The sequence below is a fragment of the Xenopus laevis genome, chromosome 9_10S (genome assembly GCF_017654675.1).
Source record: "Xenopus laevis strain J_2021 chromosome 9_10S, Xenopus_laevis_v10.1, whole genome shotgun sequence".
NCBI lineage: Eukaryota > Metazoa > Chordata > Amphibia > Anura > Pipidae > Xenopus > Xenopus laevis.
In genome coordinates, this window is record NC_054388.1 from 101,032,012 (window position 1) to 101,057,693 (window position 25,682).

The window sequence follows — 25,682 nt, forward strand, 5'->3', positions numbered from 1 at the left end:
ATACTTTATTTCAATGTTACGCAAGTAATGCGAGTTATTCGATGCATTGAACAGTTTATCAGAGAATATTCTATTCTAAACAATCTGGCAATGTCGGACTTACCCAGATGGCCAAATAATATCATAATGTAGGACACAGATCTGATGCATCTTCCTTCCACACTCTTTGCAGTCCACAAAACTGGTGGGAGAAGCAAACATTAAGCATAAAGTGAGTTGGCATTTAGAATAAACAAACTGTTGCACCCAAGACCAAGACATACACATAAAAAAAATGAATATCAATATTATATAAAAACAAAATATTAAAGGGATACTGTCATGGGAAAAAAATTTTTTTTCAAAATGAATCAGTTAATAGTGCTGCTCCAGCAGAATTCTGCACTGAAATCCATTTCTCAAAAGAGCAAACAGATTTATTTTTTATTCAATTTTGAAATCTGACATGGGGCTAGACATATTGTCAATTTCCCAGCTGCCCCAAGTCATGTGACTTGTGCTCTGATAATCTTCAATCACTCTTTACTGCAAGTAAAGCTGGCCATAGACGCAAAGATCTGATCGTACGAATCGAGGATTCGTACGATTTTCGGACTGTGTGTGGAGAGTCCAGACATTTTTCGTCCGGCGGAGATCGGTCGTTTGGTCGATCGGTGAGGTTGGAAAATTTCTGTCGGCTGCCGATAATATCTCTGTGTGTATTGCCGATCGTACGATTTTCAGTGGGAGACTGTCACTAGCTTTGGTTGGACATAGATATCGTACGATTGCTGTCAGGGGCAGAACATTGCTGATCTGTTCTTTAACTAATCTGACTGGTAAGACTTTGATCTGAATGGTTAGTGGCGGGTCGGGAGAAGGGAAAGTCCGATCGTACGATGATTCGTACAATCGGATCTTTGCATCTATGGCCAGCTTTAGAGTGATATCACCCCCCTCCCTTTTCCCCCCAGCAGCCAAACAAAAGAACAATGGGAAGGTAACCAGATAGCAGCTCCTTAACACAAGATAACAGCAGCCTGGTAGATCTTAGAACAACACTCAATAGTAAAAACCCATGTCCCACCGAGACACATTCAGTTACATTGAGAAGGAAAAACAGCAGCCTGCCAGAAAGCATTTCTCTCCTAAAGTGCAGGCACAAGTCACATGACCAGGGGCAGCTGGGAAATTGACAAAATGTCTAGCCCCATGTCAGATTTCAAAATTGAATATAAAAAAATCTGTTTGCTCTTTTGAGAAATGGATTTCAATGCAGAATTCTGCTGGAGCAGCACTAACGGATTCATTTTGAAAAAATTTTTCCCATGACAGTATCCCTTTAAGCAGCTTGCAGAAATTGAGGCTTAACGCTAAAAGCAATAAAAACATCAATCCGTTATCAACATTGCATGCATACGATACATAGCAGAACATTTGAAGTAGCTGCACCACCAAAAAAACTAATTGCTACTTACGGCTCTGGATCAAGCATATCATTTTTCTTTTTCTCAAATTGCTCCTTGGATATTGTACTGGATGAAAACAAAACATGAAACCAGGTTATTTAAACATGTTGCAGTGGCATGTTCCAAATGGTTGGCATATGCTCACTGACAGGGAAATCAAACTTTCTGGCCAAAAAGCACCGGATACCACAGAAATACTGGATTCTGGCACTAATTAATTAAAACAAAATTTTACAGGGCCATGGATGTGTTAAAACTTTACATTCATTCCCATGGGATTTTTTGAAGTGGATTTATCAATGGAGTTCGCCATTTGATAAAGAGATTTCTAAAAAATCCCACAGGAATAAATACAAAGTGGGTGAGTTTTTCTGTTGCTAACTAATCTCACACTTTCATAAATCTGCCCCTAAATGCCTTGATTTCAAGAGCAAAAACTGCCATAAAGAATTTTAGATTAATAGTTTGTATTTTGTATTTGCCAAATCATCTATTTTTTGACTAACCCCATATTGTAGAAAATATATTTTTTTTTATATTGTTTACGATTTGAGGTTATGGACATTAGTAAAGGTCGATGAGCGTGTTCAGGAGCAACATAAGCTTCTCCCACAGATGTGCAATGTAAATACTCTATCCAACTCAACAGGTAAAGTCAGTGAATCGAGAGAGAGTGTCCCCACACTGTTACACTAACATAACATTTACACATCACAGTAAAGACTGTCATGGACCATAACGGTTTTTGAGGGAACATTATACTCATTGTGGTTATATATTTGGGTGAGAAAACTTACTTTTCCCTCGGATAGCCTCCTATATACACACACTGGTGCAGCAATAAGGATACAAGTGGCTTGTATTAACAGTTGCCGGAATTGAGGATGTGGAGTATCTACTTACGTTTGAGGTTGTGAAAGATCATCTCCTAAAGTTACATTCTCCCCCTGGATCTCTGTGAAGCACTTTTCACAGAAGTGGTATCTGCAGCAAGAAGAGACAAGCAAAATCAATTTTTGCAGAAAAACAGTCACATTTAAAAGTACACTGGGAATACTACTACCACAGTAATAGACGGATTAAACAGTGGAAAATCAACTATTTCCTCCAATTTCATGGAATAGTCTGAAAATAATGCACGCTATAAGCAGACCGCAAAATTGGCCTGGCTGCAGGCTCTCCAGGGCAAGCTAAACAGTGGAAGCAGACTCTCTTATCTTGCAGCACAAGCTCACCTATTCTGATAGCTGAAGTAGGCAGCATCACGTGGAATGGTACAGAGCTGCTTCCCATAGCAGCATAGTGTTTGAGGAGAGAACTCAAACTGCAAAGAGAAGACAAAAGATACTTAATAGCCATACAACATAATCACCTCCATACACAAACGCATTATAAAAAATAAAAAAAATGTCCCTTATCCCATACCTTGCCCCCACAGCAATAGCCAAGAGATTGCATGACGGGATCTATCTCCTGTTCAAAGACTTCCGCAAGCTTACTGCAGTATTTATAGACCCGGGAGGTCTTTCTGTTGTACAGCCAGGCATTGTTAAACATTAGCCAGACATCATCCACATACTGCCACGGCTCCTGGTACTGTCCAGTGTCCAGCTTTCGTTTAATAGTGGACAAGTCCATAGGGTTTTTAACGATGTCAAAGTAATCCTACAGCAACAATGGAAGAAAGATAGTCAGACAGGAATGGCTTTAGGGAAAACCGCAAACATAGGGAATAGTAAAAAAAAAAAAGTTAAAAAAAATGCGTCTTAAGGACAGGATAAAAAATTCTTAAGTGTAAATGAACGTGACACTAACTGGGATTCCAAGCAGCTGAGGATCAACAGGCTGGCGAAAGGGTAAGGATTCTGGATCCTGTCGATATAAGGCTTCAAGTGTGGGCATCAGAGATTGCCTCAGTTCTTCAGGCTTAAAAACTGAAATGGACACACATTGGTTTATTTTTATGGAAGCAGTTACTACAATATATACACATATTGTGCATGCATGTACAGAACGTTTTTCAAATATAAAAGCTTTTACATAGTTACCTACCAAATAAACCTTTAAATGTTAAGTAAACTTCCCCGTCTCTAAAATTACTATAATCAGCTCCCCAAAATAATGAACTGTTCTCTTCCAGACAACCCCTTCTCTCTGACAATAAAGACTGCAAAGAAGTGCCTACTGAGCATGCTCACTGCCTCTGCTCCAATGGGAATCCCCGCTTTGATGTCTTCATGGTCGGAGAAAGGATGAGTGGGGTGTCATTCTAGACAAAGAAACTAAAAGCTGCAATTCAACTGGCTGTATTCGAGAAACAAAACAAATCTGAATGCTGCAAGAAATTATGTTATTTGTGGGGGTGTTTAGAGTAATTTTGAAGGATTTTAATATAAACGGCATACTTATCCTTTAAGGTGATCCAGAGATTGCCCCATGGATCACTTAAATACTATTATGCATTTTAAGTTTATTGCTTTCTCCATAAATACTTTTATCAATTGCTTTTCATTTTTTACTGGTTTTCCACAACTTAAGTTTAAAGGGGTTGTTCACCTTCCACACTTTTTTTCCAATTCAGTTGTTTTTAGATTGTTCCCCAGAAATAGACTTTTTTTCAATTACTTTCCATTATTTTATTTTTTTTTACTGTTTTTCCAAAATCTAAGTTTAAAATCTAAGTTTGAGTCTGGCAGCTCAGTAATTCAGACCAGACTCTACTGTTACAATTTTGCAACATTTAGTTGATACATTTCTCAGCAACATCTCTGGAGTATTAGCAACTATTGTATCAAGTCTAACAGTTGCCTGTAATGAAACCCAGAGATTCTGCTCAGCAGGAACAAAGTCAAGAAATGTATCAACTATATGTATCAATGTAGAACAGGTTACAGGGTCGGCGACTCCCCTCGCAGAGCTGCTTTAGAAGGTGAAAAATGACACTCTACACTTTAATATTAGAAAAACGGTCACACATTGAACCACCCCTTTAAAATTGAATGTTCGTGTCTCTGGTGTTTCAGTCTGACAGCTCAGTAATTCAGGTGCAGATTCTAAACTGTTACAATTTATTACATTTAGTTGATACATTTCTCAGCAGCATCTGTGGGAACATTAGCAACTATTGTATCAACAACTGCCTTTAATGAAACCCAGGGATTCTGCTCAGCAGCGACAAAGATAAATGTATAAAGCAGTGACAAGCTGTTTAGAAAGACAATAGGTGAAAAATTAAACTTTACACTTCAATATTAGAAAAAAACAGTCACAAAATAGAGAGAGTCATTGGAAAAAGTATTTATTTTTGAACTAAAACTGAAGAAAAAAAAAAATAGGTGGTGAAAAACCCCTTTAAAGACAGACAATAGTTACTTACTCTTCTTCCGTGGCTGAGACGGTGAAGTGGACTGAAGAGAACCATTGGTGCCACCGTTTTCCTCCTCTTCTTTGTTCTCCGTTTTTATTTCAGTTTTCTTTTCCTCCACTTCCATTGGCTCCGATTTGATCTCAGGACCCTCACAAACCGATTCCTTCGCTTGAGTGGAAGCATTGGGTTCCACCTGCAAAGAAATCAGTGCAAAAATGGAACTCCAGTTTATAAATGGTATCTAGTCACTGCATATTGATTGCTTTAAGGGATGCACCGAATCCAGGATTCAGTTCGGTATTAAGCCTTTTTCAGTAGGATTCGGACGAATCCTTGTGCCCGGCCAAACCGACTTTGCATATGTAAATAAGGGGCGGGTGGCGAAATAACGTGACTGTCACAAAATAACTTAATTTTTTTCCTTTCCATTCAGCGAATCTTTCACCAAGGATTTGGCCGAATCCCAAATAGTGGATTCGGTGCATCCCTAATTGCTTTAAAGAACTGTCATACTACTGATCTGGCACATATTAAATCTGAAGACTTACAATTATTTACAAGAAGAGCACAGATGGACCATAGCAGAATCCCCTTTCCCTCCCCCCTTGAATCTGCTCATTCCACCTATAAGGGATACACCAAATCCAGGATTCAGTGTTCTTTAAACTATATAATTTAACCTTGAGATAGAAGAGAGAGAGGAGCCAACTAGTTCACTATAAGTGTGAGCTTTTAATCACCACCACAGCTCTTTATGAATGCTGGGAGCTACAGTTTAAAACAGCAACATGAGCTGTGCATGAAGCCAGGTCTAATGACACGGGAATATATTCAATTCTACTTTGGTCAACCAGGGCTTCAAAACCTAGAACTAAACCTTAAAAATGCCATATTTTATATAGTGAACTTATTGCACGAGGCTAAAGTTTCAGCTTGTCAATAGCAGCAATGATCCAGGACTTCAAACTTGTCACAGGGGGTCACCATCTTGGAAAGTGTCTGTGACACTCACATGCTCAGTGGGCTCTGAGCAGCTGTTGAGAAGCTAAGCTTAGGGGTCGTCGCAAATTATTAAGCAGAAAATTAGGTTTGTCTGTAATATAAGCTGATGCTACAGAGCTGGTTATTAAATTCTGATGCTAATTGCACTGGTTTCTGTGCTGCCATGTAGTAATTATCTGTATTAATTACTAATCAGCCTTATATTGTGCCATTTCTATTCTATGTGTACTGTATATTGTGAGTGGGTCCCTAAGCTCAGTAAGTGACAGCAGCACAGAGCATGTGCAGTGAATCAGCAGAAAAGAAGATGGGGAGCTACTGGGGCATCTTTGGAGACACAGATCTTTACTGCTAAAGGGCCGTGGTTGCCTTGGGCCGGTACAGAAGCACAAAACATAATGTACAATATTTCTAGCCTACTTCATTAGTTAGGCTTTAGTTCTCCTTTAACAGATGGCAGTGACAGATCTTCCATACTGTGCCTTTTCTATTGTACTTTTAGCTATTCTTGTAAGAAACGTTTATGAGCTTTATATCCTGCTATAGTTTCAAACGATCATGCGGGTCAGATTATTATTTACCTCTGTTTTGGGCTCCACCTGGTTTTCGCACACCTCTGGCTCTCCCATTTTCACTTCTACTTTCACTTCTGTCATAGAATGATCTGGAGCTGGCTGGTTGTCCGTGCTGGCAACAGAAGCTGGGGTCCGCACATGATTATCTACACTTGCTGCTGCCTGTGATAATTAGGGGAGGGGTGGAAAGAAACAATAGAAACTAAATACTGAAACATTTATTAATAATCAGGCCAGTTGGACCTTGTGGCCCACAGAAATTATATACCTATGTAGTCCTCAAAGAGTGATTGATGTTATATTTTGTCTATATGGTACTTTACCAGAAGTCTAGTGATATTCTGAGACAATTTGCAATTGGTTTTCATGGTGTTTATGTGGTTTTTGAGTTCCAGTTTGCAATTTCAGCCAGCTGGTTGCTAGGGTACAAATTATGCACTGCTTTTAATAAGAGACTGAAATATGAACAGGAGAGGCCTGAATAGAAAGAAGAGCAATAACAAATAAATATATATATATATATATATATATATATATATATATATATATATATATATATATATATATATATATATATATATATATATATATATATATATAAAATGTAAAGGCCACCAATTAAAAAGTTGCTTAGAACTGGCCATTCTATAACATATTAAAAGTTAACTTAAAGGTGAACCACATCCTTTAACTTGCTTATATGGAAGCTAGATTAATCTGTGAACAAGACCATACATATATAATATTCATCAGTGATCTTAGTCTCTAAGAAGATTTATAAGGTATGAGAAAAAAAAATTTGCCAGCTGGAGTTATAAGGAAGAAAGAAAGAGAAAGAAAGAGAGAAAATAAATGGCGGTCACTCCCTGTTCAGATCTAGGTGGGGTCTAAACCTGTTTTAGATTCAGTTTCTGTATTAAAAGCACAGTAGGAAGAGAAAAAAAAATTAAGCGTTCTAATTCCAAAAATCACAATGTAGTGTGTGGATCAGACGGTCAGCCATAGTTTCGTAGATACTGACAAACATTTATCTTTATACGTGGGGCTTTTTCCAGGCAGCACAAACAGATATGTGGGAAGCCTAGTTTTGGACGGATATAAACAGGCTAATAAGCTTTAATATCAGCCCATGAATGACCTGCCATACAGACATTTTAGTAAATAAATGATTGGTGTGCTGTGTGTATTGTGTATATTAGGATGAACATGAGAAGTCAGCGCCACCTGTACTGCGGTTAAGGTGGTCATAGACGTAACAATTACGATCTTTCCAAGAAATATAGTTTGTTTCAATACACACGTAGAGCTGGATCGTCAGATATAAAGGTAGATATACAGATAGAAACAATAGAATTCTACCTGTATCTGACAATTCAGCACCAACAATGGCCGATGTTTGGGAGCCTTCAAAAACCCGATCAAAATTTTCCGTCCAGCCTGATCGACGAGCCGACCGATATCCAAGTCTTCTGACGATATCGTTCGGCTCTTTTCCCACCATACACCGAATATCCTACGAAAATTTGTTTTGTACGATATCTGTGCGTCTATGGCCACTTTTAGTTGTGCCTTGCGAAATTAAATTCACAAACCAGGAATAGAGTTATATCCTACTGCTTTGTGCCATCATTTTTTGTTCTGGTCACAAGCCAGTGAAAATCAGATCATTATCAAAAATACATCAGAGGTAGATTTATCCCAAAAATAAATTAATGTAAACTTACCGAGAAGTGGTCAACTGAGCACTTTTACATCCATTCATTTTCTATAATAAACTATTCGAGATTTTAGCAGTTATGGACCAAGCTTTCAGCTCAAGAACTCGCTTCAAAGAGTAACTATTGCGAAAATGAAATGTAATAAAATGTATTATAGGCTTCAACATACTGAAGAAGTTCTCTAAATTTAATAAATTAAAAATTCTGTGCCGTTTTTGAAATAATCAAGTTTATGTTCACTATTCCTCTCTCAGCATCTGTTTCTCTTCATTCTCTCTTCATGCAGCAGTTGGGTGTCAGATTATTCATTGACAGTTAGATCCAATACATCTTATAAAGGGGCTCCTTTTGCCTAGAAAATGTATTAGAGCTCACTGTTAAAATGACCAGAAATCCTCTACATGCAGAATATGTACAAAAGGCAGTTAATTTGTTAGATCTTGTTTGTACTGGAATCAGTTATTTGAGTGAGCTCTAATACATCTGCTAGAAAAGGAAGCCCCCCCTATAAGATAGATTGGATCATTCATCTGACACCCAACTGCTGCATGAAGACAGAAGGAAGAAAATCAGATGCGGAGAGAGGAATAGTGAACATAAACTTGATTAAAAAAACAACAATGCAGAATGTTTAATTGATTGGATTTCTTATTTCAGTATGAGGAAGCTTATATTATATTTTTAATTTTTTGCAACAGTTCCCCTTTAAAGTTCAGAGAGTGTCGATACGGTCTATATATTTTCAATTCACTTCCTGCATTCAGTTAACCCTCACTCTTGCTGACTTGTAGCTCTGTTCAGCCAATAATTGCTCATCTCAAACACCGCTAACAATAAAAAATACTAATGTGAACTGCAAATGAAACGTTTTTTTTGGTTTAGAATAGGAATGCACGAAATCCACTATTTTGGATTCGGCCGAACTCCCGAATCCTTCACGAGAGATTCGGTCGAATACCGAACTGAATACTAATTTGCATATGCAAATTAGGGATGGGAAGGGGGAAACTATTTTTACTTCCTGGTTTTGTGACAAAAAGTCACGCGATTTCCCTCCCGACCAATTCGGTTCGGCCGAATCCTGCTGAAAAAGGCCAAATCCCGAACCGAATCCTGAATTCCTGGTTTAGTCATGTGACTAGTGCCTGCACTTTAGGATGGAATTACTTTCTGGCAGGCTGTTATTTCTCCTACTTAATGTAACAATCAGTCTCAGTGGGACTTGGCTTTTACTATTAAGTGCTGTTCTTAGATCTTCCAGGGAGCCGTTATCTTGTGTTCTGTTCTGTTAGGCTGCTGGGGTGGGGGGGTGATATCACTCCAACTTGCAGTCAAAGCAGTTATCAGCAGCACTCCGTAGATTTGAATAAACGTGAAATTTATTGTATCAAAATATTTCAAACAGGGCAACGTTTCGGGCCACCCGGGCCATTTATCAAGCCAACTTGCAGTACAGCAGTAAAGAGTGACTGAAGTTTATCAGAGCACAAGTCACCTGATTGGGGGCAGCTGAGAAACTGACAATATGTCTAGCCCCATGTCAGATTTCAAAATTAAATATAAACAAATAGATTTGCTCTTTTGAGAGATGGATTTCAGTGTAGAAAAAAAAACAAACATGTTTTCCCATGACAGTATCCCTTTAAGGGTATGGATTTTGTTGGGTCAGTTGAACACTGGAGAAATGTGAAAAATTAGCAGCATAGCATTATGACATTGCAGTAGAACACCATGAAACCAATACAGGATAGTGTTTGGCTAGTGTTACATTCAGTTTTAAAGTATGTTATTAAAGTAGAATACACTTACCGGAGTGCCAGGAGCTGGTGCATGCACAGACGTAGGTTGCAGCTGGGCCGGCTGTGGTGTGGGTACCGATTGAACGGGCACAGGTGTTTGCGGCTGTGGAGTGAGCTGCGTTTGGGCCGCCGCTTGCACTGTTGGGGTGCTTTGTGACTGCATGGCATTAGGAACAGAGCCAGGAGTTGGAGCATGCCCAGGATTAGGCAGCGGAGTGGATGGCTGAGCAGGTGCAGTGGGTTGGGGAGGGGTCATAGCAGCTGGAGCAGGGTGCTGTACTGGTGGCATGACAGCAGCAGAAGCAGTAACAGAAGGTGGGGTTTGATGAAGGGGTGACTGGGAAAGTGCTGGTCTCGGAAGCTGACTCGTCTGTGGGCCTAACATGTTCATGGAGTTACTGATGGGCAGAGATGCAGACGGTGCTTGTCCCTGCTGTTAAACGTGGAAGGAAAAGGGGAGGGGGACATTAGAAACAATCCCAGAATTTCATGACTAAGTCACACCACTTGTACTATTTAAAAAAAAAAAAGAAAAAAGAAAAAAACAATTACCTGAGAAACTGCAGCTCCTGCTCCAGTCTGGCCCAATCCCACAGATATGGTGCCAGCGCTTGCTGGAAACTGATTCTGTTGCAAGAATTGGCTCTGTGTTTGTGTCGGCCCTATCATACTGCCTGCATGTGCACCTATTATAGGTTGTGGCTGGGACATTCGGGAAGGAGACATGGCCATCTACACATGCAAACAAATAAAGTAAATCAGCAATGATTGACCAATTAAACCATTGATATGCTCCTATATCTACAAAGAATGGGTATTAATAATCATGCAGCACCACACTTCTTGTTTCAAACAGGCCCCTGAGCTGCCACAAGACCAGAGAGACTGACAAGCTGAACTCAGGCAAGTTAATGGAGGACGCCATCCAATTTTTCTGCAAAATCAAAGGTGGTATCACTAGGCAATTTTCCAATATACATTATATTTCAATTTAAGATTTCAATGAATGTGAAACGTAATTGAAACTGAAAGCTGTTAGTCTCTGGGTTTGTTAATCAGCTCTCTGACTTCTGCTGCACTGTTTCAACAGTCAGATCCCAAAGTGCAGAAGATAAATGGAAAGCTCCTGCTTTTTCAATGCAATTACAATTAACTTTACACTACAGATAATGTTTAATTAATAGGAGAATAGAAGAAAGATGCTTAGAATTACATTTTCTTTCATTCTGAAGTTTTTGAAGCTTCCCTTTAAGCCTGAGCAGAGCATTGGAAGTGGTAAGTGCAATCAGGGACAGCTTAGGGGCAACCGATTAAGTTCTGCATGATCATCATTAATGACATGTTACACGTAAACACACCTCTATTAAAGGAGAAGGAAAGTTTTTTAAGCTTGGGGGGGGGTGCCAAAAGTAACGAACCCCCAAGTCGTTGTATTTTTATATCAGACACCTATGAGCAGAAATCTGCACCAACCTGGAGTTCTGCCAGCAAGCAATATTATGGAGTCATAGTCTTCTTCACTTCTTCAAATTTCCCAGGGCATACACACGCAGAATAGAATTTAACAGCTGGTTCGGCTTTTTACTCTACCATGCATTCACAGCCACATGAAGAAAGAAGAAGCTGGAAGAGGATCGCTTGGTGGTTGAACCCTGGGTAAGTGCAGTTTAATGCTGATAGGAGCACCAGCCCGGGGGTGAGGTAAGTAAATGCAATCACTTGGAGGTGCCTAACTTTTGGCACACCAAAGCAAAAAATAAATAAATAAAAAAAAATATTTGCTTTTTTAAGTATTATTGAATGGATTGAGAAATTTCCCATAATCCCAAATAAAACCAAGGTGCAAGAAAGACAACGGACAGATTAATTAGAAATAGTGGTATGTGTTCTGTTGGCTGCTATCTACACAGATTCCTCTACCGAGAGTAGCTGATTATTAACTATTAAACAGCCTTGACAGAGTTTTCTAATGTCCATTAGCAGTTACAGAACAAAAATTTAAGGATCTCGCACAATCCCTGTGCAGCTCCATCAAAATGGTGCTTTATTAAAGGACCAGTTCAGTGTAAAAATAAAAACTGGGTAAATAGATAGGTTGTGCAAAATAAAAAAATATTTCTGAGCTAGTTAGCCAAAAATGTAATGTATAAAGGCTGGAGTAACCGGATGTCGAATACAACAGAACACGACTTCCTGCTTTTCAGCTCTCTAACTCCGAGTCAATCAACTGTTCAGTGAGTTTGAAATTGATCCTAACTTATGCCCATGTGCCCCCCTCCCCACAAGTCACTGATTGGTTACGGTCTAGTAACCAATCAGTGGAAACCAAGGGACCTGCAAAGCAGGAAATATTGTTCTGTTCCACACAGTCACTGCAGCCTTTATACATTACATATTCATCTAACTATATTAGAAACATATTTTGCACAGCCTTTAATTTACCCAGTTCTTATTTTTGATACTGAACGAGCAGCATCTGCATAGGCTATGGCATTTCTCAGACTCTCCAAAGGGCCCATTCCCTATTTTGTCACACAACGAAGACTGATTTCACCATTCTTGTACTGCTCAAAATTGATAATGGTGTTTGCTAACAATCTTATAGGTTGGTGTTACTTACAGCTGGCACCGATCCCATGTTGTTTATCTGGGCAGGGTGGTTGAGTGGAGAGGCTGCACGGGGGCCCATAGGAGCTGTGGGCATCTGAACATTCCCAATGGGCATATTACTGAACTGGTTCATCCCTGGGGATGCACATCAAAACAAAAACAATTGCTGTATTTAACAGTCATTGTAATGTGCAAATATTTCCAAGGAGCATAAAATAACACCCTAAAAAGAGTTGATCACCTTTGAGAACTTTTTTTTTTTTTTAACTCAGGTGAGATTTTTATTTGGTATAAGCAATTACACACACAGGCATAACAAACCTTACATTAGCATACATAATTGACAGGTTATAAGAAACAACCGTGATAAGGCAACATCAGAAAAAACAAGTTATCCACGTCACAGAACATCCTGTAAACCTGTCAGTTTATACATTCTCCAGTATCCACAGCTGCCATACTTTCAAATACTGATCAGAGGTATTGTTACGCTTAGCAATCAATTGTTCTACATTACACATGTTTTGGACCGATTTTTCCCAGTCAGCATAGAGAGGGGGAAGTGGAGATTTCCATACCTGGGCAATGAGTCTGCGCGCTTGAAATAGAATTTTATGAAGTATTTTTTTTGCTGGGCGAGTCAACTGAGTAGGTGGGTCCATACCTAAGATATACCACTTGGGGTCAAGCGGGATCTCAAAACCCAGGATGGTGGTAATACGTTTTTGTATCCCAACCCAGTACTCCTGTAAAATAGGGCATGACCAGAACGTGTGCAGTAAGGTTCCCTCCTCAGCATTACACCTAATACAGATATCCGGAATATCCGGGTTGACCTTGTGCAGCCGAGAACGTGTATAGTATGCTCTGTGTATCAAGTACAGTTGTAAAATTCTGTACTTATATATGGGAGAAATAGATAAAGGGGTTAACAACACCTGGGCCCACTGTTCATCAGTAATATAGTCAATGGAGTGCTCCCAGCGCGCCCTTGCCTTGATAGGGATTCTCCGCAATACCAAAGTTTGTAATTCTTTGTAAAAGTGGGTGATGGAATGACGGGAATTTTCTGAGATCAATTGTTCCATTATGGAGGAGGTACCAAATTGTAGATGTTTAGATTTAGTCAGTCTATAAAGCGCAGCCCTTACTTTGTGGTATACTAGCCATTGAGATTTGGGCAATGAGTAGGTTTGTCGTAACTCAGTAAAGGAGACCATGCCATTGTCGGTCTAAACCTGGCCTACACACCAAATCCCTGCCTGGATCCATTCCTTTGGCTTGGAGAGTTTGTCTAGGGGGGTCAGTTTACTGTTATACCATAAGGGGGTTTGCAGTTCTAGTACCGCAGGATGGGCCAGTTGGAGAGACCGTTGCAGACAGAGTTTCTGGGATTCCACCAGGGAGCAGTCGCTCATCAACTGTTTAGTCTTATAAAGGTTCAGGGCCAGAATGGCATAGAAAGGAGGGAGATCAGACTTTAACAAACACTGCCATAGCTGAAACAAGGCGTCATCCGGCTGAGCCCCTTTCAGAGTGCGGATTTGTGCGAGTTGGGCCGCCAAGTAGTACAGGTGCATGTCAGGGAGGGCCATGCCCCCATCAGTTTTAGGTCTCTGCAGCGTTTTGATAGCTAGTCTACATCTGTTGTTTCCCCAGATAAATTGCCGAAAGAGAGTCTCTAAGTGGGCAAAAAAGGGGGTTTGGATCTTAATAGGCGCATGCCACAGTACATAAAGAAGCTTCGGGGCGATCACCATCTTTATAAGTTGGATTCGCCCGGTTGGACCCAAAGGGAGAAGTTCCCATGCCTGAAATTTAGTTTGAACCCAGTGTAGTAAAGGTGCGACATTAAGAGCATAATAGGAAGATACAGGGGTAGCAACCTGAATGCCCAAGTACGTAAATTTATCAACCAAATGCAGTTTTGCACAATCCGGGTTCAGGGGACCAATTATGGGATCTATTGGAAAAAGTGTGGATTTGGAGGGGTTAATTTTAAGGCCCGAAATACGACCAAAGGCTGCAGTTAATGTCAGAAGTTCTGTCAGTGAAGTGTGTGTGTCCCCTAAATACACTAAAGTGTCGTCAGCATACATTTGCACTTTTTCCTCTCTGTTTGCCAGGCGTAGGCCAGTAATGCGTGGATTTTGTTTAATTGCTAAAGCCAAGGGCTCGATGGCCATGGCAAACAATAAGGGAGACAGAGGGCACCCCTGGCGTGTACCCCTAGCTAAGGTAAATTTCTCAGTTTGTGAAGCATTGAGTTTTAGGGACGCCACCGGGGTCTTATAGAGAAGTTGAACTAGGGAAGTGAAATGAGGGCCAACCCCAAATGCTTTAAGGACACGCCATAGGTACGCCCATTCCACTGTATCAAAAGCTTTAGCTATATCTAAAGCAGCCACAGCTCTTTGCCCCTTATTACAGTGGTCCACAGACAAATTAAGCATCAGCCTTCTAATATTGTGCGCGGTGGTTTTGTGAGGGATAAAACCGGTTTGGTCCTCAGTAATAATGTGGGAGATGACATTGTTAAGTCTCCTGGCAAGCACCTTCGCTAGAATTTTTACATCCGATGTCAGTAGCGATATGGGCCTATAAGCCTCCGGGGAGGTTAAATCTTTGCCGGGTTTGGGTAGAAGTACAATAGTAGCCTCATACATGGAGGCGGGGAGGCTTTGGGTTAAGACGGAGTTATTAAAGGATTCTAACAGTTTTGGGGCTAATAACGGGGCATGCTTTTTGTAGAACTCTATCGGAATGCCGTCCGAGCCGGCAGCTTTACCTACAGGGAAAGAGTCAATTGCCTCCTGGATTTCTATTAATGACAAAGGTTGATCTAAAAACTGCTGAAATTCCTCAGAAAGGGTAGGAAACCTCAAACCATCTAAAAATTGGTCCAGCGCTTCATCCCCACTCTCCAATTTAGAACTATAAAGATCTGTGTAAAAGGTCGTCATGATATGATTAATTTCAGTGGGATCCGTGGTTATTACCGAGTCAGCGCGTTGGAGTTTGGCAATCGTGGGACCTTTGAGAACTTTTAGTATGATATAGAGAGTGATATTCTGAGACAATTTGCAATTGGTTTTCACTTTATATTATTTGTGAATTTTGAGTTTAGCTTTTTATTCAGAAGTTCTCCAGTTTGCAACTTTGCAATCTGATTGCTAGGTTCCTAGCAACCATGCATTGATTTGAATAAGAGACGAATATAAATAGGAGAGGAACTGAATAGAAAGGTGAGAAATAAAAAGTAGCAATCACAAGAAATTTGAAGCCTTACAGAGCATATGTTTTTTTAGAAGGGAGTCAGCCCATTTGAAAGCTGCAAGGAGTCAAAAGAAAAAGGCAAATAGCTATAAAAAAAAATAATAATAATGACAACCAATTGAAAAGTTGCTTAGAATTGGCCGTTCTAGAACACAATAAAAAGTTACCTTAAAGGTGAACCACCCCTTTAAGCAGGAAAAGAAAGTGACTATTTTAAAACCATTTAATAAACGTTGGTTGCAGCTTTTCGTCAAGAGGCCTTCTAGTTTGAAATTACACCCATTATTTGATTTCTAGTGTTCCAGTTAATGTGCAAGCAGGTAGTGGTTTCAATAGCAGGCCTGACTAGAAAGATAAGTAACAACTAAGTAACAATAAAAATGCAGCCTTATGCTGCAAAAGATTTTTTAGTTGCAAAGGTCAGGGACCCACTATCAGACAGATTTTAATGCTGAAAAAGGCAGAACAGGAAGGCAAATAATAAGCCAAACTAAAAGGTGGCTAAGAATAACAGGACGACAAAATTAAGCCCAATTTAAAAATTGTGAACAGCATGCGGGGTTAACTTAAAGAGTGACCTGTCATTCATTTAGGCAACAAAAGCCATTCTGAAAACAACATTTACCTGAAGCTACCTGCATGCGGTTCATAGGTACCGTAGACATGGATATAGGGCCGTCTGCAGGAAAAATAAAAAGGGAGGAAAACATGAGGAATAAATTGTATGAATGCAACCTCCCCTCTGTAAGTAGCCCAAATTACACATTGTGCTATTTGCACTCACTGGTTGGCCGCACAGGCTGAGTCTGTCCCAGTGCAGGGGATGTCTGTGTAAGGGCCGTAGGTTGTGCTCCAGGGGCTTGTAAGGGTGCCTGACTGCTCATAATTCCTTGTTTCTGCAAACGTGACCTTCGCTTCTCCTCAAGCTCCTTCTGTATTTTATATATTTTTTCAGCCAGAAAATGGTAATACTCATCCTATGGGGTGAGAGAAAATGGAAACTGACCAACCAAGTATAAAAGGCACCTAAAATAGCTTGGCAACATTTTTTAAACTATACTACTGCACCAGGAGTGTAAATACATGCTGTGCCCATCGACACAAAAAATAATATTCAGAGGAGCCGGAGTGCACAGTCACCCCTAACCTGCAAGATTTGAGGAACAAAGTGTTGCCTATATTTATTTGTTTCATTGCCTGGGTTCTATAACTGAAATAAAAAATAAGATTCAGGACTAAATTTCAATATTTTTTATCCAGAATGAATCCGTTGAAGCATCTTGTTGCCTACAAGGGCTTGGTTTACATCATTCATATTCTGCTCCTTATTACATGGGGATACATTTGAGAACAGTGTTGTGGTGTCCATCTGAAACCTATGAAAAAGAACTTGGGGTTTATTCCTACTTTAGAATATTCCATTTATGGCTAATGCCCAGCCTACACATGTCCCATATGATATGACAAAGCAGGAGGGCTACACAAGCTGTTAAAGGAAAAGCAAAGCTTAACTAAAGAAGTAGCTAGAAATGTTGTACATTATGTTTTGTGCTTCTGTACCAGCCCAAGGCAACCAAATCCCTTTAGCAGTAAAGATCTGTGTCTCCAAAGATGCCCCAGTAGCTCCCCATCTTCTTTTCTGCTGATTCACTGCACATGCTCTGTGCTGCTGTCACTTACTGAGCTTAGGGACCCACTCACAATATACAGTACACATAGAATAGAAATGTCACAATATAAGGCTGATTAGTAATTAATACAGATAATTACTACATGGCAGCACAGAAACCAGTGCAATTAGAATTTAATAATCAGCAAACCTGTAGCATCAGCTTATATTACAGGGGAAGCTCATTTTCTGCTGGATAATTAGTGACGAGCCCTAAGTTTAGCTTCTCAACAGCCAATCAGAGCCCACTGAGCATGTGAGTGTCACAGACACTTTCCAAGATGGTGACCCCCTGTGACAAGTCCTGGATCACTGAGGCTATTGACAAACAGACTTTAGGCTTGAGTAATAAGTTCAGTATATTAAATATGGTATTTTTAGTCAATCATTTTTAGGGTTTCATTCTCCTTTAAGGATGGTTCAAGCCAGACTGACTTAACTGCAGCTCAGGAAGGAATAAAAGTGCATTATGAACAAGAAACATTTTATGGAAGCTGTAGGAGACTATAAAGCTTGATAAAGAGTGGAGTGCCACTAGAAACGTCGCATGCTTATGCTGCCCCAAGATGGAACAAATAAAGGCGAATTTTAATTAAGAATTTGGCGTGCTGTCTGTGGAGAGAAATGGAGACTATAAAGGGTAAATAATCATATTCCCTTTGTTTTATTTTTTCCTTTATTTCTCGAATTAAAATAAATTTACTTAGTGTGGCCTCTTTCCTCCACCGGCTAAGGCAAGTCTAAAATCCAACTATCAAGGACGGAATTCAGCATGGTCATGTTCACTATGACATTTTTAATGCAATTCCTACGTGAAATGTCTTTAAGAGCCTAGTAGCCAGCTAGTAACAGAGGCAACAGGTGATTATTTTAGCAGCACAGTCAAGTTAATGATAAAATAAATGAAAGCGAGCATAACTACCCTGCTGTTGGCCGACTCGTACATATCTCCTTCAACTTTTCTAGCGTAAGCCACTAAGTTTTCCATGCGCCTATCCTTCAGGGCTGCAGGATCTGGAGTGGGGAAGATCGCCTGAACTCTGCAAGAAGGATGACACACATTAGATGCATGTTGGACAAACGTTATTTCTGACAAGTAGCAACAAAATGTGCATCTGCGTGTCCCAGTGGTGATAAAGAACATCACCGCATGCTGGCGATTTAGAAAAGAAATATCAGTGCTGGAATTGAGGCGGGATGGCTTTTTTTTTTTTTTAACTAAATTGCATCAAGTCGGTTGGAGAATCCAGGTAGGCTATTAAACAGGGCTTGCAGGTTGAATGTTTAGAAAAAAAAAAAAACCTACTGTACTTGGCTGTATTAAGCAGTTGAGGTATAAGATCAATTATCCAGAAAGCTACAAATTAGAGGAAGATTGTCTCCCATAGAGTCAATTTTAAATTAAATAATTCAAAATGTAAAAAACCTATTTCTTTTTTCTCTGTAATAAAAAAAAAACAGAATATTGAACTTCATCCCAACTAAGATATAACAAATCTTTATTGGTGGGAAAACCATACTATTGGGTTTATTTAAAGGGACAGTTTTTTTTTTCAAAACAGATCAGTTAATAGCGCTGCTCTATAAGAATTCTGCACTTAAATCAGTTACTCAAAAGAGCAGAACAGATTTTCTTTTTATATTAAATTTTGAAATCGGACATGGGGCTAGACATATTGTCAGTTTCCCAGCTGCCCCCAGTCATGTGACGTGTGCTCTGATAAACGTCAAGTCACTCTTTACTGCAAGTTGGCATGATAACACCCCCCCCCCCCCCAACAGCCTAACAGAACAATGGGAAGGTAACCAGATAGCAGCTCCCTAACACAAGAGAACAGCTGCCTGGTAGATCTAAGAACAGCACCCAATAGTAAAATCCAGGTCCCACTGCAACACATTCAGTTACATTGAGTAGGAGAAACAACAGCCTGCCAGAAAGCAGTTCCATCCTAAAGTGCTGGCTCTTCCTGAAAGCACATGAAAGGGTGGAACTGATTTCCGGCAGGCGGTTGTTTCTCCTGATCCATGTATCTGAATGTGTCACAGTGGGAGCTGGATTTTACTATTAAGTGCTGTTCTTAGATCTACCAGGCAAAATGACCCGAGATGCACCTACATACCAATATTAAAACAAAAAAAAACCACACTTGCTGGTTCAGGAATAAAATTGTATATTGTAGAGTGAACTATATGCAGTGTAAACAGTGTAATTTAGAAAAAAAAAACAACATCATAACCAGAATCCCTTTAATGTTCATGATTTTTAGCAGACTGGGGTATGGAGTTCCAAATTACAGAAAGAACCCTTATATGGAATACCGCAGCACCTGTGTATTCTGGTTAACAGGTCCCATACCTAGGGTTTAGTTCTCCTTTAATAAACATGTAAATGGTAAAATGGTTTGACTTAAAGTGTCTGCAACTAAAAAGTATTGGTGGGCGAGGCTTAATATAAGGGTGGGTGTGGCTTATATGTGTGGGCAAAAAGATTGCAATGGCGCTAAGCTCGCGAACATACCATCCCTCCACTTTTTTGATCCCAATTCAAGCACAGATACACACACACACGCACACACACACTTATTACTTACAGCTTATGTACAAGGTGATTACGGAGATCCTGTGTCACATGTTCATGCCATGCTTTTCTCACTCCTGTAGATGAGGGGGGTGCTGCTGTAGGCATAGTGCCATGGTTGCCAACTGTACTTTGGCCATTCCCATCACTCAACAATGAGCTAAAGTGGTAAGAATCACAGCAAAGATCAGCAACAATCTACACAAAGGTTTGCATTATCCGTAGATTTTTTTGTCAGTGCTAAATGATAAACTCAAGTTACTGCCTTGTAGGTTACTTACAACAAAGGTGGCAGAGAAAAGTGCACGTTTTATCATTTTTTTTTTTTAAATGATTTTAAGAGATAGCTAGACAATTAAAGGGCACGTAACAACAAATATATGGAATCTGGCAACATATTTGTCTCATATGCTACAAAACAATCTTTTTTTTTAAAGCAGATGTCCTGGACTTATATTGCATTTTGTCTGATATACGCTTTGCTGTATCCAGTTTTTATTGCTTGCTAAACAAAGTCTAAAGCAGTCTATAGTGTTCTTAGTTTATTGGGTAGTGTGTGGGGGACCTTACAATTGCTGGTCAGATATTGATCAAGCAATTTAAAAAAAAAAATCCCATCAGGCAAGAACTGCATTAGTGCTTTGATGCAGTCCTCTCCTCAAGATTTGGCTTTTTACTATTACTAAGCACCTGGCACAGGGGCCAATTTTGGCAATGTATGCACTTAAGTCTGCATTCCTCTAGCTTATATGAGGCTCTGTGCTCACAAACACAAACCATGGACACACATACATGCTCGGTTACATTAGCCAACGAATGAACGGAGGTGCATATTACAATAAACGCTAGTGTTTCGTTAAACTATAGGCTCAGTCTTACTTTGAGTTTGCCAAGGCAGTGGGCAGAGCGGTGTCAGAGATCAGATTTGTTTGCTGTTCAACAGTCATTCCTCCCGCTGTAAGATTCATCTGGTTTCCACCTGCAGATAAGGACGGTTCAAATATTGTGCATTATAACATGCTTTTCCTGTAACATGTTAAAATACATTTGAGCATGATGACTATTAACACAAGACTTAACTTTTAAATAAGGTGCAAGGCCAAAAGGCAGATTTGTTGTAATTGTCTGTTTCAAAAACATACCATAATTTATTTACTATGATATGGGAAAAATGTTTTTTGCTCTAACAAGATTAAAGGGATTCTGTCATGACTTTTATGGTGCAGTTTTTATTTCTAAATTACACTTTTTACACTGTAAATAATTTACTCTACAATATAAAATGTCATTCCTGAACCAACAAGTGTATTTTTTAGTTGTAATATTGGTGTGTAGGTGCATCTCCTGGTCATGTGCTTTCAGAAAGAGACAGCACTTTAGGATGGAACTGCTTTCTGGCAGGCTGATGTTTCTCCTACTCAATGTAACTGAATGTGTCTCAGTGGGACCTGGATTTTACTTTATAGTGTTGTTCTTGGTTCTACCAGGCAGCTGTTATCTTGTGTTAGGGAGCTGCTATCTGGTTACCTTCCAATTGTTATGTTAGGCTACTGGGGGGGAAAGGGTGGGGTGATATCACTCCAACTTGCAGTACAGCAGTAAAGAGTGACTGAAGTTTATCAGAGCACAAGTCACATGACTGGGACAGCTAGGAAACTGACAAAATGGATATCCCCATGTCAGATTTTACAATTAAATATAATAAATCTGTTTGCTCTTTTGAGAAACCGATTTCCCCCCATGACAGAATCCCTTTAAAGTTTCCATTGGTCACATCTTGAATTATCTTCATGTATGGTTTAAACATTATTAAGCCATGAAAAGAAAGTTCATCACATGATCAGAGAGATAGGTTTCAAAAAGATTCCCAAAACAGATTTAGAACTTACCTAGTGCATTCATGTTACGAATCTGTTGATGAACCTGAGTCTGCGCTGGCTGCTGCCCAGTGCCTTGAGCTGGATTCCCATAGGGAAGTCCTAAAGCAGCATATGCTCGCTGCATGGAGCTGGGGTCTATAGGATTCGGGCTGCTTAGTGAAGGAGCAGTCTGCTGGCCCCCTCCAGTTGTGCCAATGGGGCTTTGTACTCCACTTGCTAAAGAAACCGGGAGATCTGTGGAGAGTCAAAACGCCAAGTTGTTAAGTTATTTTACATTTCAAGCAAAGCAGGAGTGTTCCGGTACCAGAAGGATTTAATATTATCTATATTGTTTGCAGACATGCAAAAAGAAAACCCTGCCATACATATCAAAGAGCCATAAAAGGAAAAAATTAAACTCACTTTGATTGCGCTTATCACTGGCATTCTTCAATGGCAAGCACACAGGACAGTCATGCCGCGTACAGTTTTTCCAGTGAGAGATGATTTGTCTTGAGGAAGCACAGTGGGCAACTGAGGTTTAGAGAGAAGAGAAGTATAGATTTAAGTCAGGAGTGCCCATACTTTACTAGCGAATGAGGGGTCTACTGTTAGTCATGCTGTCCCATTATGATCTACATCCATAAAAGCATTGTTCGCTTTATATTAATTTATGAGCAAATGTATATTGCTGTATTTAACAAACTGTGTATTATGTAACCTTAAAGGACATGTAAATCTTCGGATAACTGCCATTCTGGTTGTTAAAAGGTTAACAGTAAGGCTGCAGCATCCCCTTAATCACTTAGAAATCCTTATCCTCCTCTAACCAATCTGACCCCTCCCTCAAAAATTTGCTTTGGCTGTTGACTTATGAGCATGCTCAGTTCTTCTCAGCTCAGTTTACTAAACACACCCTACAGTCTAACAGTCAATGAAGAGATAGCATTGATGGTTCTAGCTGTCTGATCCTTTCTTCTAACCATCTCTCCAGAGCTCAGCTTAACCATTACAGTGCTCAACCCCAGAAGAACTTTTTATCAAAGCATGTTGTGTCTGTGTAACCTGCATTCTGCATTGTATGAACTTTAAAGCATACATGTTCTGTTTGCAGATGCCAATGTTACTGATGTTAGAGGGAAAATGGCTGCCGGGTGAAAGCTGCTATTTGATTTAGGAAAATGTGATGGCGCTGGCAAATGGAGGGGGTATATGCAGTACAAATGATGTGGCTTGGGTGGGGAAGATATGCCCAACTTACATACATGTTAGGAAAATGTAGGCTTTACATGTCCTTTAATTAATAATCTAATAAATATCTGAATGAAAAGAATAAAACAGGAGGGTAATTTAGTCAAGCAGTTTGTTGACAGTGTCTGGAATCTACCAGTAGACCTTTAACTTGTAATCCATAGATCTGAAATCTACTTTTTGGACACCCCTGCTCTACATACAAGACAATTCTGATGGAGAAGAAAATGCACGCTTCTACTTATCCTCCCTCTGTAAGCATGCACATCTCAAAGATTCACACTCAAGGACATATGTCATGGCAGCAAATCAGGATCATAAAATACAAAAATCGTTCATATTCCTGTTTCAATCATAATAAGTGGCCCTGCCAATGTCCCATATTTGATTTCAATGCAGACAAACCAAGCAGGTGACTACATCCCTATATATACTCGAGTCCATCTTACCTTGGCAGGCCTTCCCGGCCTGGCAATGGGTCATGTGATTAAGAACGTTCTTCATGGTGCGACAATGGGGCAGGGAGCAGTCCCTCATTTCACCATTTGCTTGCTCTCGCCGCTGACATTTGTGTGCATGAAGCAGTAAAACAAGTTGTTGCTGTATAAGCTTGCGCTTCTCTGGGTCAGCTGTTGGGCCTGTTCCCATGGAAGGCGTTGTGCCAATACCAACTTGCTGCACTTGAGCCTGCAAAGGAGACTGAGGGAAAAAAAAAAAAATTATAATTAAAGGAATTGTTCAGTATAAAAATAAAAACTGGGTTAATCGGTAGGTTGTGCAAAATAAAAAATGTATCTAATATAGTTAGCTAGCCAAAAATGTAATGTATAAAGGCTGGAGTGACTGGATGTGTAACATAATAGCCAGAACACTACTTCCTGCTTTGCAGCTCTCTTGCTTTCCACTGATTGGTTACCAGGCAGTAATTAATAAGGGACTTGAGGAGCCACATGGGTCATAACTGTTGCTTTTGATTCTGAGCTGAATGCTGAGGATCAATTGCAAACTCAACAGATATGGCCCATGTGGTCCCCCTTCAAGTCGCTGACTAACTCGGAGTTAGAGAGCTGAAAAGCAGGAAGTAGTGTTCTGGCTATTATGTTAGACATCCAGTCACTCCAGTCTTTATACATTACATTTTTGGCTAACTATATTAGAAACATTTTTTTATTTTGCACAGCCTATTTACCCAGTTTTTCATTTTACACTGAACTGTTCCGTTCAAGTGTTGGTTCACCTTTCATTGAACTTTTAGTATGTCATAGAACTGTTAATTCTAAGCAACTTTTCAATTGGTCTTCATTATTTTTTTATTTTTTATCATTTTTTGCATTAATTTGCCTTCTTCGTCTGACTCAAGCTTTCACACAAAAAAACTAAATAGCTCAAAAACCACAAATAATAAAAAATGAAAACCAATTGCAAATTGTCTCAGAATATCCCTCTCTAAGTCATATTAAAAGCAAACACAAAGTTGAACAACCCCTTTAAGGATGGGAGCCAAGTCTTTTGGCATACATGTCTTCAATAAGAAAATCAAAACAAAAATGAGGGACCTAACAGTATAAATGTTATATTAAAAAGCCTAAATACTGTGTATAGCACATGATGGTACATTAGCTGCATATGTACAGACTAACAAGACGCTTACCATATTGGGTAGATTAGCAACAGGTGCATTTTTGATGTCAGAGGGAAAAGGAGGAAGGCTGTTTGCCATTGCAGGCTTTGCAGGTAGCTGAGGGCTGACTCCCTGGGCTCGGATTTGCTGACCTGCGGCTTGGTTAAATGTCTGTCCAAAAGGACTAGTGTTGCCTGGAAGTCCCATCTATAAAACACAATTAGCATAGACGAATAAATGTCATTCTCTCCAAGAAATCCAGAATGTGACATGGATAAATCCATCCTTTACGGCCACATGAAATTCAAGCAGAAGGTATAAACTAGTTTTACATGGGTAAAGATGCAACCTACAGATTTGTATCAATTAAAGAACATGTACAAGGCATTTCCAATACAAGTCTATATTGACTTACATTGAAAATAGATACATTGTCCATAAAAAAATTGTGAGAAAATACATGCCCAAGGCAATATATATTAGAACTGGCCAATATCTAATAATTCCAGAATAGGGTGGTGCAAACAGCAGCTCACAATGAAATTCATTCAAGGGATTCTGTCATGATTGTGTTTTTATTTTTAAATTACACTGTTTACACTGCAAATTCACTACCATATACAATGTAATTCCTAACCTACAAGTGTATTTTTTATAGTTGTAAAATTGGTGTGTAGGAGCCATCTCAGGTCATTTTGCCTGGTCACCTGCTTTCAGAAAGAACCAGTACAGCACTATGGAACTGCTTTCTGGCAGGCTATTGTTTTCCTACTCAATGTAACTGAAGGAGTCGCAGTCGGACATGAATTTTTACTACGGAGTGCTGTTTTTATATCTACCAGGGAGCGGTTATCTGATTACCTTACCATTGTTCTGCTGGTGGGACAGTTATGTGCAGGTCAGGTTTTA

General features: G+C 39.7%; 1 protein-coding gene across 1 annotated transcript in view; it reads right to left on the reverse strand.

The window, feature by feature from the left end:
• crebbp.S (CREB binding protein S homeolog) overlaps positions 1 to 25,682 on the reverse strand; it is a 70,551-nt gene that overhangs the window by 10,810 nt on the left and 34,059 nt on the right. The window contains exons 3-22 of the mRNA XM_018239249.2: positions 24,804 to 24,980; positions 23,602 to 23,851; positions 22,325 to 22,435; positions 21,932 to 22,156; positions 20,922 to 21,021; positions 20,056 to 20,202; positions 18,387 to 18,504; positions 16,580 to 16,772; positions 16,421 to 16,474; positions 12,530 to 12,654; positions 10,462 to 10,641; positions 9,920 to 10,342; positions 6,399 to 6,554; positions 4,825 to 5,008; positions 3,264 to 3,382; positions 2,874 to 3,113; positions 2,684 to 2,772; positions 2,352 to 2,432; positions 1,458 to 1,514; positions 104 to 181 (exon numbers count right to left, since the gene is read on the reverse strand). Of these exons, the coding sequence (XP_018094738.1) occupies positions 104 to 181; positions 1,458 to 1,514; positions 2,352 to 2,432; positions 2,684 to 2,772; positions 2,874 to 3,113; positions 3,264 to 3,382; positions 4,825 to 5,008; positions 6,399 to 6,554; positions 9,920 to 10,342; positions 10,462 to 10,641; positions 12,530 to 12,654; positions 16,421 to 16,474; positions 16,580 to 16,772; positions 18,387 to 18,504; positions 20,056 to 20,202; positions 20,922 to 21,021; positions 21,932 to 22,156; positions 22,325 to 22,435; positions 23,602 to 23,851; positions 24,804 to 24,980 (3,107 nt within the window). The remainder of the gene's footprint in view (positions 1 to 103; positions 182 to 1,457; positions 1,515 to 2,351; positions 2,433 to 2,683; positions 2,773 to 2,873; positions 3,114 to 3,263; positions 3,383 to 4,824; positions 5,009 to 6,398; positions 6,555 to 9,919; positions 10,343 to 10,461; positions 10,642 to 12,529; positions 12,655 to 16,420; positions 16,475 to 16,579; positions 16,773 to 18,386; positions 18,505 to 20,055; positions 20,203 to 20,921; positions 21,022 to 21,931; positions 22,157 to 22,324; positions 22,436 to 23,601; positions 23,852 to 24,803; positions 24,981 to 25,682) is intronic.